Below are 15,903 nucleotides of genomic sequence, written 5' to 3'. Positions count from 1 at the left end.
ATGTTTACGAGACGAATTTGGAACAATGAATAATCAAATGATTATTTTATAACTTTTATTGGTAAAAAAACTTAACAAAATAATGTTATAGTTAAGGAGTCATTTGTATACTTTACTTTTTAATATATATATATATATATATATATATATAGTTTATTTGTTGAATAAATTATATCAACTGTCACCAATATTTGAGTAAGTTTTCGTTTTCTCCACTGAAGTTTCAAAAGTAACAAATTGATCATTAAAGATCGATTTGTATCAAAATAATCACTAACATTATCAATTTGTAACAAAATGATCATTCCACCTTTATCTCATTAAATTGATGGCGTGGCAACGTCAACAAAAAGTTTAATATTTAGTTTTATCTCTAAACTACAGCTAAACCATCAAATAAGTCCTTACACAACGATTTCATATCTAATTTATCCAAAAACATTCTATTTTTCAGATTTTTTTCTCAAACACCTCACTACCTCCACCATATTCAAACCATAAAAACTATGCTCAAACAAACCCTCTTTTTATGGTAGGTTTCAAATCGCTCTCTAGCTTTAGTCGAATTGTTGTTTAAATAGTTGATTGGACTTTGGGTTTTCATTATTAAACTGATAGTTTAATTTAGGTTTTGTTCAGCATCATGAATCTGGTTGAAGGCATTGGTGTTACCGAGATCCACAGTTTTTCATGCTATTTTGTTGATTTGCATAACTTTCTTCTTGTGTCGTGCAGGTTGGTGATGGTACTACAACTGTTGCACCGCTAACCGTAGAAGTTTTGAAAGGGGCCAACCCTTTTGTTGAGGATATATGGAGTCCACCCTCAAGATCTTATTCGCAGTCATCCAACTGCTTGCTGTTTGGTTATGGAATTTTCTATTTCATGAAAGAATTTGATTTTTGGTGGGTTAAATTGAGTAAATTGAAAAGTATATGGAATGATTTAGAACATTTTGATTAGGACTTATTAGTAAGAATGGAAGAATGAGAGGTAATTTGGTCTTTTTAATGGAATAAATTTAATATTCATTTAAATAGGGTTATTAAATAAAAGGGGAATAGGAGAAATAAGGGAAATGTCTGAAGTGTTATATTCTCCTTCTTCATCCTCACATCCCGAGCCCCCCGTAGAAAAGGTAAGACTTTAATTAGTTGGTTTTTCCTTTCGTTTTTTTGGTTGGTTTTGAAACCTTAAGTATTATAGAGGCTTAAGAAAAGTTCAATGAGGATTAAAACTAAAAGATGAAGGTTTTATTTGAGATTTAAGATAATGGGTTTTTAAAGGATTTGATGAAATTTTGTATGATACTAAAGTTTAAAGGTATATTTGACTTGTCAAATAGGTAAATAAGAGATTGAGAGCTTTAGAAGTGGTTAAAAACATGTTTGAAATTTGGTTGTGATTTTAGTTTTAAAGGGTTATTTGGAGTTCTTGGATGTTATAGGAAGATTTATGGACGTAAGATAGTTGGTTCAATTAATTATGAGTTTATTGGTATATTTGGGGATAAACATAGGAGATTTAGGCAGAAAATTGGTAAAAATCGAGGTGAACTATATAAAATCTAGTTTAGGGTATCGGTACTGGAAGAACAGTTCCGATACTATAGGTTTAAATTTGAGGATTATGATGAACATGATAAACAGTATCGATACCTATGCAAGTAGTATCGATACTAAAGTAGGGTATCGATACCAAGAGGAAGGTATCGATACCATTACTGAAAAATGGATTCCATAATGCAAAAATGGTATCGATACTGAAGGGAGTATTGGTACCATAATATAGAAGTATCGATACCATAGAAGGGGTACCGATACTAATAAACCTGAAATTGTAGGTTAAGATGAGCTTAAATAGAATTCGAGAATAATAGTACTTTTGAGTATTTTTAATTTGTATAAATGTAAGAAATTATATTTACAATTGTATTGTATGTGTGATTATGGATGCTTGTGTAAATCGTAATCAAGCTCCTGAGTCAAGCAAACAGAAAGGCAAGGATAAAGTCCTCGATTAGTTGAATTTACATTCTGGGCATGATAGCCAGCCAAACCAGGTGAGTGCATTCATTACGTACTTATATGTTATGACAGTCATAGATGAATTTTGTTTAATGTACGTATTGCATTTACTGAATCGACACTAAGTGTGCAGCCCACGAAATTCATAATAAGTTTATGAATGACCATATCGGCACTAACTGTGCAACCCACAAAATTCATAATAAGTTTATGAAAAACCATATCGGCACTAAGTTGAAACCCACAGAATTCATAATAAGATTATGAATGACCATATCGGCAGTAAGTGTGCAACCCACAAAATTCATAATAAGTTAATGAATGATCGTATCGATACTAATTGTGCAACCCACGAAATTCATAATAAGTTTATGAATGACCGTATTGGCACTAAGTGTGCAACCCACTGAATTCATAATAAGTTTACGAACGACCGTATCAGCACTAAGTGTGCAACCCACGGAATTCATAATAAGTTTACGAACGACCGTATTGGCACTAAGTGTTCAACCCACAGAATTTATAATAAGTTTATGAACGACCGTATTGGCACTAAGTGTGCAACCCACGAAATTCATAATAAGTTTATGAACGACCGTATCGACACTAAGTGTGCAACCCACTGAATTCATACTGAGCTTATGAATGACTGTATCGGCACTATGTGTGTACCCCAAATAACTTATAATGATTTGAAAACAATAAATTCGTATTTTGATAGTTATGATATATTGATGTATTGATTTCACCTCATTAGTGTTATTGTCTCACTAAGTAAATAATTAACGTATGCTTATTTCACACGTAGGTTTTAGCGAGCAAAGTAAGGAGTGCATCTGACTTTATCATTTAAGGATTGCCTCATCAGTAATTGTACGAAAACTACGTCTACTTTTGATGTTGTTAGCTGGCATGTAATAGATTTATTATAATGCTCTGAAAAGGTATTTTGACTTATGATGATGTAAAAAATTAAATATGTTCGAGCCTTTTAGATATGTTTACATATTATAAGTAAATGAATGTTTTAAATATTAAATTAAAATGTTTTATGAATGGAAACAAAAAAATTTTACGGGTTCTTCAAAAGCTGAAAGTTTTAAAAGTGATGTGACATGTATGAATCGTGTACAAAAATGTTTACGTGAATTGGGTGTTATATTTATTGGTATCAGAGCTACATATTTAGCTGATTCTCAGTCAAAACTGTGTGTATTTTACTGTAAAAAGGGTTTACATGCCATTAGAGTGTTGATAATCATTTTTACCGATAACCATATCCCAAACGTAAACCTATGAAGACCTGGGTATTCGAGTCAAATATGCTTCGAGTGTCCTTACACACTATAGAGTTGCACGAAGTGTCTTTACACAGTAGAGTGTTAATACACATAAGGTCTTGCCCACCATATGCACTTAGTGCCCTTACACACTGTACTGTTGCACTAAATGTCCTTACACACTAGTGCTAATAAAAACTTGATGATGTTGTACTTTATGGCATGCCAACTATACCTTGTCCTTCAACGACTTACTTGGGCATATAGATAATTTATTTCATCCATGGCATAATATATCCATATAATTAACATTGGGATAGTTCATACCCGAAATAACATTCATGGCATAATATCATATTTATCAATGATCAATGCATTATGATTTCACACTTTGACATATTAAGGTCATGTTAATATTATGATAAATGACATAATATAATGTTGGTATAAACAAGATAGACTCATAGCAAGTCTTTCTGATGATGTATAAAACATCTATGTACAATGTCATGCATGCATTGCACTCACCTTAACACTTTATATATTTTAAAAGATATGCCTCACTAAGTTCCAAACTTAATCACTATCAAAATCACCTTTTATACTCGATTTACTTCGATCACAAAGTCAATCACGATCTGTACAAAATCACAAATTTCTATCGATAAATATGTTAGTATTGTACTAACATAAATACATTTTCAAAACAAAATCCATAATTATACTTTAAACTTATTCACTATCAAAATATTTCAACACTTATTAATTCTTTTAATATTGGCACAAACTTTTCCAAGTTATATAAAATGGTCCTTCACCATTTTACCACTTAATTTTCCATACCAAAATTCCAAAATTGAAATAATTACTAACCAAGTACATTTACAAAGGCATAATTACATTTAAATACCCCAAACTATTCGAATATTGCATAAAAATCACTAAACTTCCTAAACTACCATAATGATCCAATTTCGCATTCTAACCCTTATTTCGATTCCCAAATAGCAATTTCCAGCATAGTACATCAACTATTAAATAATTACATAATAACCTATCATTTTCTAAAATTATTGATTTGGTCCCCCAACTTTTCTAAATTTACCAAATGGTCCTCAAATTTTTATAAGGCTTCTAGAATACTTCTTACATCATTTCCAGACCTTGCATAATTTTTCCAAAATTTTTATCATCCATTTAAGCCAAGGTTGAATACTTCAAAAGTTCAAATCTAGGGTTTTTCATATATTTTTTTTTCTCGATTTTGATTCGATTCAAGCATGAAATCAACCTCAATCCAACCTTATAAAATCTCTAAAATCAAAGACCTACTGAATTTCATCAAAACATAAAGTTTCCTTTACTTTAGGGTTTGGTGGAAAATTTAGGAAGCATTTCTAGGATGATTGAACATGTTTGAATCATCAAACAAGCTTAGAAATGAATCTACAACCTCAAAAACATCAAGATTCATCATCAATTGCATAAACCCTAATATGAACATAAAACAAGATTAGCAAGCATAAATGGTATCAAAAGATAGTGTTTTTCCCGTAGAATAATTATATTTCACGTCATGATCCAAAATCTAAAGAAAATTGCTCAAAAATTGAAAAGAAAATTTCTCTTACCTATGGAGAAGGTTCACTGCTTGGAGAGAAAGATGAACAAATATGCATGGAATTTTATATTAATTTAATGCTAATTTATCTTTAATTTAAGATTATATGAATATTAAATTCATTTAATTGGGAAAATACCAATTTACCCTTAATAAAACTTCATATTTACCATCAAACCAAGACACATCAACCTTATCATCTTCCAAAAGTCAAAGATGAACAAAATACTTCCCCCTTTACCATTTTGTCCATGTAACTTTCCAAAAATTGTAATCTTGTCACTTTAATCCAACGGTCAAAATTTAACATGGAATTAAATCCTCAAATCCAACGGTTTATATGATTTTCCATCATTTTAAAATGTGGAAATAATATTTTTCAAGCCTAATTTAACATCCTTCAAATTTTCTCAAAATTTCTATTCGATCTGATTTACCGAATTTTTTTCAAACTTTATCACTTTATAGCTTTTAATACAAAATTCGTATGAAAAATATGATTCTCATAGAAACATCATTCTTGGGGGTAAACTATACATTTATGGGGCCAAATTACGTAACTTTTTAAAAGTATACTTTAGTTCCTAAATTTTTCCAAAATTTATACTTTGGCCACTTAACTAACAATTTTAACGTTTTGGTCACTAACCAAAATTTGGGGTATTACATCAAATGTCAATTGCATTAAAACAAATAATTAACAATGAATTGAATCTATATTTTAATCGATTATAAAAATAAGCACATGAATTCGAAATGATAAAACTAAAAATTAATATTAAAACTAATTTCGCAAAGTACATTAAAGGCCAGAACAGAGAAATTGCAACTTTTCTCTCGATTTGTTTTATGCGGTGGACCCAAAATCTTTTATAGATTGATTATGCGATGAAACAATAATATCTCTTAATCAATCGAAGGTAATATAACTAAGTAACAAACAAAATTAAGGTTGTCGCAAGTTTTAATCTCTAAATAATGAACTCTAAAATTAATTTATTTCCAATGATTCAATATGACATTCGATGATACCACTAGTAAGAAAAAATCATAATTAAATATAAAATTAATTTAGGATCTAATTATGTTAAACTATCAAGAATAAAATAAATACTAGATTTGCGGAAGCATTCCTAAATCCATCGTTGGAGATTACCTAGAACCTTGAGATCTTGAAGGTTGCCTTCCGATTGTAATCTTTCAAGAAGATAGAATTCTTGAGATCTTGGGGACCATAACCCTTTGTATAGCTGATTGAATCAGTTATTGTTTGTAATTACAACTATGTCCCTAATTGAATTATAAATACAACTTTAATAGAATCTTCACTTTTATTTCCATGACACTTATTACCTTATGACTTTGTAACATAATTGGTCATTTAATTTATTCATATTTTATGATAACAATATACATTATAAATATGTGCACATAATTATAAATTTTAATACAATATTTTAAACAAGTGTCTCCATTGAAAATCAACATGGTTCCAATTTGTATTATGTAAGAGATTAGACTGAAGCCAATCGAAAAGATCCAAGGAAAAAAAAAAACTTATCTTGGATTGATCGAGAACCAATTATTCCCAAATGATGTGCGTCGATTAGCAATCTCAGAGGATATGCATGATAGTCTCCTCACTATTGCAATATACTGGATAGTTGGGGTACGTAGAAATTTGTTTCCTTGCACTCTCGGAATTAGTCATAATTCTCTGGTCAAAGACCAACCAAAGAAAATGTTTCACACGTTTGGGGTCATCATAGTTCCAGGCTATACTTTAGGTTTTATTATAGGCATGCCATCTATCATGTCGTAGGTGTAAGTAGGTCGAGTGGACAATGCATTCACCAGTTTACTATGAACGCCAAGTAGGTCGATCCTTACCCATGTCATCTCTACTAGGAGGAGTTCCAATGACCCAATAAAATGTTTCAGCATCGAGTGGCCGCTTAAGGAGCTGCAGATTCCAATTACCTTCATTAGTGGTGTAATCTTGAACGGGCATGGGAGTCAAGAATTTGACTCTAAACAACAACACTCATTATCGAGTTATGAACATGTATCCCTGTATCCTTCTAGAACATGGTGTTCCTCCCATTACTAATGGACCAACAAGTATTATCATAAATAAACTTCTAGATATGGTACAATGATTTCCAAACAAAAGAAGCATTCTTAACATCAATATAAGCAGGCATGCATTCATGAATTTTAAATTTGGACTTAAGAACCTTAACCCATAAAGCATCTGGTTGCGTAGTAAGCTTGTTACCCAATTTCACCAAAAACCCTTGTTTTGCGTATGGAAAGAATGGATAATGAGTCCACCATAGCTAAGAGTCTTGATGTAAGCCTATCCACAACCTTCAATGAAGAAGATAATAGATAGCCTTATTGAATTGTCTCGATCTAGGAAAATGATAGCAAGAATTACTCAAAAATTTACAAGTATGGCTGCAAATAAGAAAATATAGAAACAAGATTAGAATATGTAATATAATGAAGATAAGTAAATGGAAATGAAATGTAGTAGAGATAGAAATAGAGTTGTTGCAGAAGTTGATAGTTGTAATGGTGGCCTTCAATGGATGTTGATGATGAAGATGACTTGATGTTGTTGTATGAACGGTAATGGAAGATGGTTGAAAGAATGATAATGGAAGATGATAAAAGGATAGTATATTAATTAAGTTAAACAATAAATTATACTAAAGAGTATAGCCCCTAACCTCTATAAACTTAACAAAGGGGTGGTGAGAAGGACTTAAACCCATTAGATATATGATCTAGGAATTATAAGTATCGAGATGAAATGAATGACGCCACAAGTATAAAAATTATAGTTGTTTGATCGATATAGTTCTCAAATAACTTTGAAGAGATATTTAACTCACAAAGTAAATTTATATAAATTGAATAATATCTACAAATGATGAAGCCATTCCTATTTATAGGAAATAAAAGGCTTGGCCGAATAGACACCTAATGTTTTAGCTAGATACATGTTTTAAATGAAAATACATAATGATTAAGGCGAATGAACAAGTCTTTTAGCCTTAATGTTGGTTCAACAACTCCTTCATGAATGTGCATGATGTTTCGACTAGAATGGATGAACATCTCCCTTGGTCGAATGGTCTTGTGATGATTCATTTTGGCACGAAGGATTAAGCATGTGCATAGTGTGTTCACATGGTGTGGACGAATAGTCATAAGGCTTGTCTCAAACCTCTTCGAGAATTAAACCTCCTTTTGATGAGATATCTTCACCAACGTGCACTTAAGTGTTATGACATCGGCATGGACAGAAACTTTCACGAAAGGTCACAATGTTTGGAAGGTAACCTTTCATGTTTGAGCTAGTTCCAAAGTGATTGAGCTGAAAGTAAAATGGTCATAGGTGAGTTGTATCATGATGAGTCTTTTGGCAGCTCCTCGTGAAAAGTCATATCCTGGAAATGAACCTCTTCATGAAAAGGTACGATTTGTGAAAATTTAACTTGTCCCATATTTTAAGTACTCTGATGTGTGATGATGATGATGCAGCTCCTCAACTGATTTGAGTAGCCTACCTATCTCAAAAGTCTAGCTCAAGTCAGCTATGAGCTCAGAGTGCAGCTGACAATGTTTCTCCAAATTGATCCTTAGCTTCCCCAAAGTTGCCTTGTTAAGTTCCCATAGCTTTGGACTCCATTTGCTAGCTTAAGTCACCTCCCAATCTGTGGCCGCCTATGTACCTTAGCAAAGAAACATAATATAAGGTAAGTAATTCAAATAATAAACATATAATATATAAATGTGGACTATAGGTTATAATAATAACTCATGCATTATATGATAATGAATAAATATTTTTATAACTATAGATTATATGCATGAATATCAATCAATGATGGAAACCATAGGACATAATGAATGAATGCACATGTTATGATAATTCAAGTATAGTCTAATATGCAAATGTATGCTCATAATAATATATAGTGCATAAATGAGTAAATATAAAATAAAGTAAGATAGAACTCCCTTAGATTGGGCTTGATGGATCTTCAATGATGTGAGTATGTCATGAAGAAAGTTGATGCTAGACAGGATCACATCATCCCCTTCTTTTAGGTGATTTGTCCTCAAATCGAGAGGGTTCTTCAATGAGAATTTATGTGTTGTTTGTGTAATCAAATCATGCTTGGATGATGAAACAACTTCATGAAACTTTCCTTTGAAGTAGATGTCTCCAAAAGAGTTTTCTTCGAAAAGATCTTCCAAACATCTCTCTTTTGGATAGACGTTCCTAACAAGTTCCTTTTCGGAAACATCTTCTTTAAGAGACACCTTATTTGAAGAGTTACCAACTCGTTCATCCTGCAAAATGAAAAAAAGAAATCTTTAGAGACCTTGGTTAGCAAAGGGTATGTTAATCATAGATAACTTCGAATGATACTTCCCATTCATCTCTTTATGTGAAAAGACATATATCCATTTGATCTCTTCTTGGTGTTGATTTGAAGCATCACGTCCATTGTAGTAGGAATATGTCTTTTGGTTCAAAACATCATGTTCTTTGGAAAAGGTATTTAACTCTTTATCTCTACTCCTTGAACCATCATGATGGTTTATGAAGATTCTTGACCTTTGTAATCCTTCAAGTATGTAGAAGATGTCAATTCCTTTAAGCTTTGTACCTTTCCAAATAATGGCTTTTGAGTAGGTAGATAATGCTCGCTTCATCTCCTCGAATTGATGATCACAAGCAATAACACTACCATGTAAATGATTCCATGTACTGCAAAATAAAATTAAGTTAGTACATGAAACATCATTAACAAAGTGAATGAACACACAAGATTCATTGAAGCTCATGAATAAAATTTGGTTCGTTGAAACTTCCCTTTCATAAGGTTCATTGGATCTTGAATATAAGGTAAATAAACTTTGAAGGTTAATGAACATGTTCTTTGGAGTTTCAAGTGACACATCTTTTGGAATTTCAAAAGAAATGATGCCTTAATCGTCTTGTATGTCCCTTGGAATAACCTGCAAACTCAAAGAACAAATAGAATAAAAAAATTGATTAGTAGAAAGCAAACATTTCTTCTTCTCACATTTTTTTCTCTCATGCTCATGTTTGTTTTCAATTCTCTATTCAATCTCACATTCTTTTTGAATTTTCTCTTCACTCTATTGTTTTGTTAGAATGTTTTCTTCACTCTCACACTCATGTTCATCTTTACTCTCAATCTTTTCAATGCCCTCGTTTTTATTTTCAATCACTCCAATGATTTTCTTGCACAAAGTCTCATTATCAACTACAAATGTCTTGGTTTTATCACAACGTTCTTATTACATGGCATCAAAGTTTTTCTTTAGATGGTGTTGATCTTGAAGAACTTGTTGTGATGATAAATGAGTTAACGTGATTCGCCTTCTCCCATATATGAATGAGTAACGATTTAAGAATCCATCATCAGTGGCACTTTTACCAAATTGCCACGGTCTTCTAAGTAGTAAATGAGTTGTGCATAGTCTGAGCTATTGATAACTCCGCAAAAGATAGTGTTCTGGGTCTTTTTACTTAGGTTATTGTTTTCCTAAAAGCTATTTGTCATAGCATTTTATTTGTTTACAGTTGCATGTAGTATACAATTTCATATGGTGGATAAGTTTTGCCAAGGTAAAATTTATTTTTTTAATTGATGCCGCTGAAGAATGAGGTTGTTTGCTGGTTGTGTTGATGAAGGAAATGATGAAGGAGGAATTTATTTGTCGAGGCAAAGAAATTATCCAGTGCTAGACGACAATGAGGAACATATTTTCTGGCCAAGGCAAGATTTATGTTGCACGTCTGATGTGGCTCAACAGAACTGCTGACTTCACTTGCCCAGATTCATCCTCGTGTGTAATGATACCCTAATCAAGGAAATTGACCACTTTCACCTGTTATGTCATTTATAAAGTGGGTTTGTCAACAAGAGTATTTAGGGATTTTCCAAGGGAACCAAACCCTAGAAATTCCCACTATAAATACTCCATTATAGCTTTTCAAAAAACTGCACAATCAATGAGAGAATATACCCTAGGCTTGAAGTAAACAGCTCCAGCACCCTACCTTTCTACCGTTCCCCACTCGACCTTCCTTGGCGCCCTCCATAGTTGGGCTTCATCAGAGCAGTGATCAGGCCCTCGAGAGGGGCTGGCCACTGGAACAGACATGGTGGTGGTCAGAATGTCATGATAGAGCTCTTATTTTGGGATTTTTTTATTCCTTTGTTCTTCATATTCATATCATGTTAAGGGTTGTACTTAAAGAATGATTTTTGGATGATATTCACCATACCATGAACTGTTTTACTTGATGTTGGTTTTTGTTTTGTCAAAACATTATTTGCTTGTTAATGAATGATGCATTTTGTTTATGCTAAGTGTTGTTTTGTTCATTGTTTAAATATTTTTCCTTGGCATTGTAAGAGCTTTAGAGAGATTACCTGGTGGTTTGGAAAAATATTCTTAGACTTTGTAAGAGTTTTCGAGATATTGTTATTCTTCTAGGAGTTAGGGTAGATCTACATGAAAAATGAAACTAATCCGGGGTGGTGAGGTTCTAATCTGCCTTAGAGATGAGGATAAAGTTTCATTTTACTAAAAAGGTTAAATGCTTGGGTAAGATATGCAAAGACTATAGTTTACGCTGAGGGGTATTACCACAATAACAGTTTGACAAACCAAGGTTGTAGTTCATGCCGAGTAGTATTGTTGTAGTAACCATCCTTGAATACTCTAGTAATCCTATTGGGCAACCTAAGCATAGCACACTAAGGTATTCCATACATGGAATAACTTTTTTCCATAGAAAAATCAATCTAAGTGCTCTGCACAAAGTCTGATTGTGTGAGGTTTTTCTGAATATATTGAACTCAACATTTTTATTTGCTTTGACAAAAAAAATTGTTTACTTTTGCATAATTTTCTTGCCTCACCAAACTTTTCTGCACACCACACTATACAATATTTCTTGCCTCGACAATACTTTTATATATGTTTATACATTTGATCCCGCTTGCTTTCCTTTTCGATAAGAACCATAAGACTAGCTTGTGACACCTAGTTATAGTTGTAGCAAAACAATAAAAATTCACACCAATTCTTGTGGAGATGATACTCAACTTACTACTATATTACTTGCATTGATTGTGTACACTTGCACAGATTTGCTTGCCTTAGCATAGGCATTTATAAGCGATCAAGTTTTTGGCGCTGTTATCGGGGATTTGTAACTGGAGGAATTTTGATAATTTCTTCCATAGCAATTTTTATTTTCTTGTCACATTTTCTTTCTTTATTTTTGACTTGTTTTTGTTTATTATTTTTTTTAGGTTTTTTTCATTTCATGAACAGGAGATCTGCTGACTAACCAATAATACCATTTAACTCTGAGATCTAGCAGTCATACAGACAAAGGCGACATACTCAACGTGCTAGATACTATATGAATCGACTGTAGTATCAAGCTCATAACCCTATAGAAGACCAGGTAGATATTAATGTCGCAGCAAATAATATTCTCCAAAATGTTGCAAGACCACGAGCTATACGAGATCACTTAAATCATATTCTCAATGATACCCTAGAATCGTGGCACCAGAATTACAGGTAGCTGACTTCAAACTCAATTCGGTGATGTTCAACATGTTCGATTTTATCAGTCAGTTTGGCAGCTTGCCTAATGAAGATGCTAGAAAACATGTGCGTTATTTCCTTGAGGTGTGCGACTTCTCTAGATAACAAGGTGTACACGAGGACGTGCTGAAACTAAAGTTATTCCCATACTCTTCGTACGACCGAGAAAGAGCATTGTTGAGTGGAGTCTCATCCGACTCAATGGAATCTTGGGCTGACTTATGCAAAATTTCCTGCTTGGATACAACATGCCCAATATACACACTCAGCTCCGCAATGACATTGCAAGTTTTCGCCAAAGCTATGACGAATCTATGTATGAGTGATGGGACATATACAAGAGTTTGTTTCTCAAGTGCACTAACCATGGATTCCACAACTGGACTCAGGTCGTCATGTTTTACAATGTTGCCAATGCACCTACTCGCTTGATGTTAAATGCATCGGTGAATGGCACCTTGCTTGACAAATCACCCGAGAAAGCCTTTGATATCCTCAATCGGATAACCAATAATGACTATCAAATCTCTTCTACAAGGCTTGGAACCGACAGAAAAATATCTAGGGCGTATGAACTTGACAGTAAGGAATCAGTTTCAGTCCAACTTTCTGCCATAACTAACATGCTGAAAAATTTGCAACGTTCTAGTGAGGTGAAAGAAGTCAAGGCAACTAACTCAGCATGCATTTTCTGACGCAACAACCATCATGAGAATGAATGCCCAGAAAACCAAGAGTCCATGAATTTTGTGGGAAAATTCAACAGAAGCAACAACAACCCCTACTCTAATACATACAATCCTGGATGACGACAACATCCAAATTTTTTGTGGGGTAATCAAGGGAACAACAATGACAATTATGCATGCAATTTTAATAGGTCACAACAAAACATTTATGAGCAGTCAAGTTAGAAACATCAACAGATGCTCTGGCAAGGTAACAATAAAAGTAATGCATCTTCGTCAAATTTTAACTCCATTGAAGCTTCACTGCAGGAATTTATGGCCTCCACAAAAGATTTAATGACTTCAATAAAAACCTTGATACATGAGCACTCATCGACAATTAAGAATCAAGGTGCTTTATTACAAAGCCAAACAACTCTATTTCAAATCCATAGATCATCATTAAGATCATTGGAGAATCAAGTGGGCTAAATAGCCACAATAGTACTTTCTCGGCCGCAAGGAACCCTCCCTAGTGATACTCAAGTCACTAAGCCTCATAAGAAGAAGCAATTTAGTGCGCTTACACTTAGGAGTTGTACCTGAATTAATCTTTATGATAAGTTTGGGGGAGAGAAGCAAGAAATTTCTCGCCAAGGCACTACACATCAAGAATATGAAGATCTAGATAAAATTGTTGAACAATAAGAACTGCTTAAGGAGAAAGAAAAGGACGCAACTTCAATAAGTCATCACATTGATGCTAAAATTTATTTGCCAAGGTAAAAGTTTCATCACCACCTGCAGAGGATAAAGTTAGACCCCCACCACCCTTCCCTCAGTGGTTGAAGAAGCGTAATGACGAGATTCAGTTCAAAAAGTTTGTTGATGTTGATGACCAATTGCATATCAATGTTTTCTTACTTAAAGCCATTGAGCAAATGTCTTCCTCTGCCAAATTCTTGAAGGACGTTGTCACAAAAAAGAGAAAGGTGAGAAGAATAGAAATTGTTGCCACGATAATAGAATATAGTTTGGCAATGAATAAACTTTCGCTGAAGCAAAATGATCCTAACAGCTTTATTATACCATGTTTCATTAGTGAAAAATATTTGGGAAAAGCTCTTTGTGACTTGGAGTCAAGTGTAAATATGATGCCTAAGTCCATATTTTTAAAGCTTGGAATGGATAATGGTCTACCAACAACCGTGATTCTACAACTAGCTGACTGATCATACGCTCGTCCTGACGGTAGAATTGAAGATGTTATTGTTAAAGTGGAAAAGTTTGACTTTCCAGCAAATTTCCTAATTTTAGATTGTGAGGCCGATGATAATGCATTTATTATTCTATGGCTCCCCTTCCTAGCTGTCGGGCGTATTCTAATAGATTGTGAAAAATGAGAGTTCACGATGAGGGTGGTTGATCAAAGCGTCACGCTCAATGTCTTCAACACTCTTAAATACATTGATGATTCTGAAGAATGCCATTACATTGAAGATATTGATTCAATGGAGGAAGCTGGAATAAAAAATTCTGACCAAGTTGAATTTTTACATATCGACGAGTACGACAATCTATGGCAAGACAAAATTTCAGAAGGAAGAGTGTAAAAAATTTTCCACGATGATGTTTTACATCCAGAGGGATACAATAATTTTTACCCAGGTGAAATTTTTCTGAACGAGGCATACAAAGATATTTTCTTCGAAAAAAGTTTTTTGATTGAAGATGATCAAAGACATACTAAAGATTGAGCAAATACGGAGTCTGAGAAGAATTCATTGGCGAATGAACAGTCTAGTTTACTTCAAGCTAGACCATGTATGAGATTTGAACCCCTTGATTTTAATGAATTTTTTCCTCCAAAACCTTTGCTGCAGCATGCAACTACCTTAGAACTTAAATCGTTTCCATCACATTTGAAATATGTGTATCTAGGTAGTGATAATACTTTACCAGTTATAATTTATGTTAGTCTAACCCCCGAGCAAGAGGGTAGCTTGTTGAATATTTTTTCACAGCAGAGAAAAGCTCTAGGTTGGACTATGATAGACTTAAACGAATCAGCCCTACAATATGCATGCACAAGATCCAGCTAGATAATTGTCATAACAACTCAGTGGAACCATAAATGAGACTTAATCTGATAATGAAAAAGTGGAAATGAAGGAAATCATCAAATGGCTCGATGCTGGGGTGATCTATCCCATATCCAATAGCTCTTGGGTCAGTCTAGTTCAATGTGTGTCGAAGAAAGGTGTGTAGTGACTGTGGTAAATAATGAAAATGATGAGTTTTTGCCTACTGGAACCGTCACGGGCTGGTAGATTTGCATGGATTATAGAAAGCTCAACAACGTAACAAAGAAAGACTACTTCCCCCTTCCTTTCATCGATCAAATGCTTGATCCGTTAGAAGGCAAGGTATTTTACTATTTCCTTAACAAATATTATGGGTATAATCCGATCTCCATAACACCTGAGGATCAGGATAATACCACCTTCACCTGCTCATATGACACTTATGCTTTTAGAAGAATGTCGTTCAGACTATGCAATGCTCTGACAACTTTTCTGATGTGTGTGATTGGCCAAGTAACATCGACTTCAAGAGAATTTCAAGTC

General features: G+C 33.5%; 1 protein-coding gene across 1 annotated transcript; it reads left to right on the top strand.

The window, feature by feature from the left end:
* The first annotated feature begins 13,003 nt into the window (after positions 1-13,003).
* On the top strand, positions 13,004-14,508 carry LOC120166089. Its single transcript, XM_039175457.1, has 2 exons — positions 13,004-13,201; positions 14,059-14,508. The coding sequence occupies exons 1-2, from the start codon at positions 13,004-13,006 to the stop codon at positions 14,506-14,508; spliced, it is 648 nt and encodes a 215-aa protein (XP_039031388.1).
* The last annotated feature ends 1,395 nt before the right edge of the window (positions 14,509-15,903 follow it).

This window comes from Hibiscus syriacus, unplaced genomic scaffold (assembly GCF_006381635.1).
Source record: "Hibiscus syriacus cultivar Baekdansim isolate YM2019G1 unplaced genomic scaffold, ASM638163v2 tig00111621_pilon, whole genome shotgun sequence".
NCBI lineage: Eukaryota > Viridiplantae > Streptophyta > Magnoliopsida > Malvales > Malvaceae > Hibiscus > Hibiscus syriacus.
The sequence above is the reverse complement of the archived record's forward strand: the minus strand, read 5'-3'. Positions and strand labels throughout refer to the sequence as shown.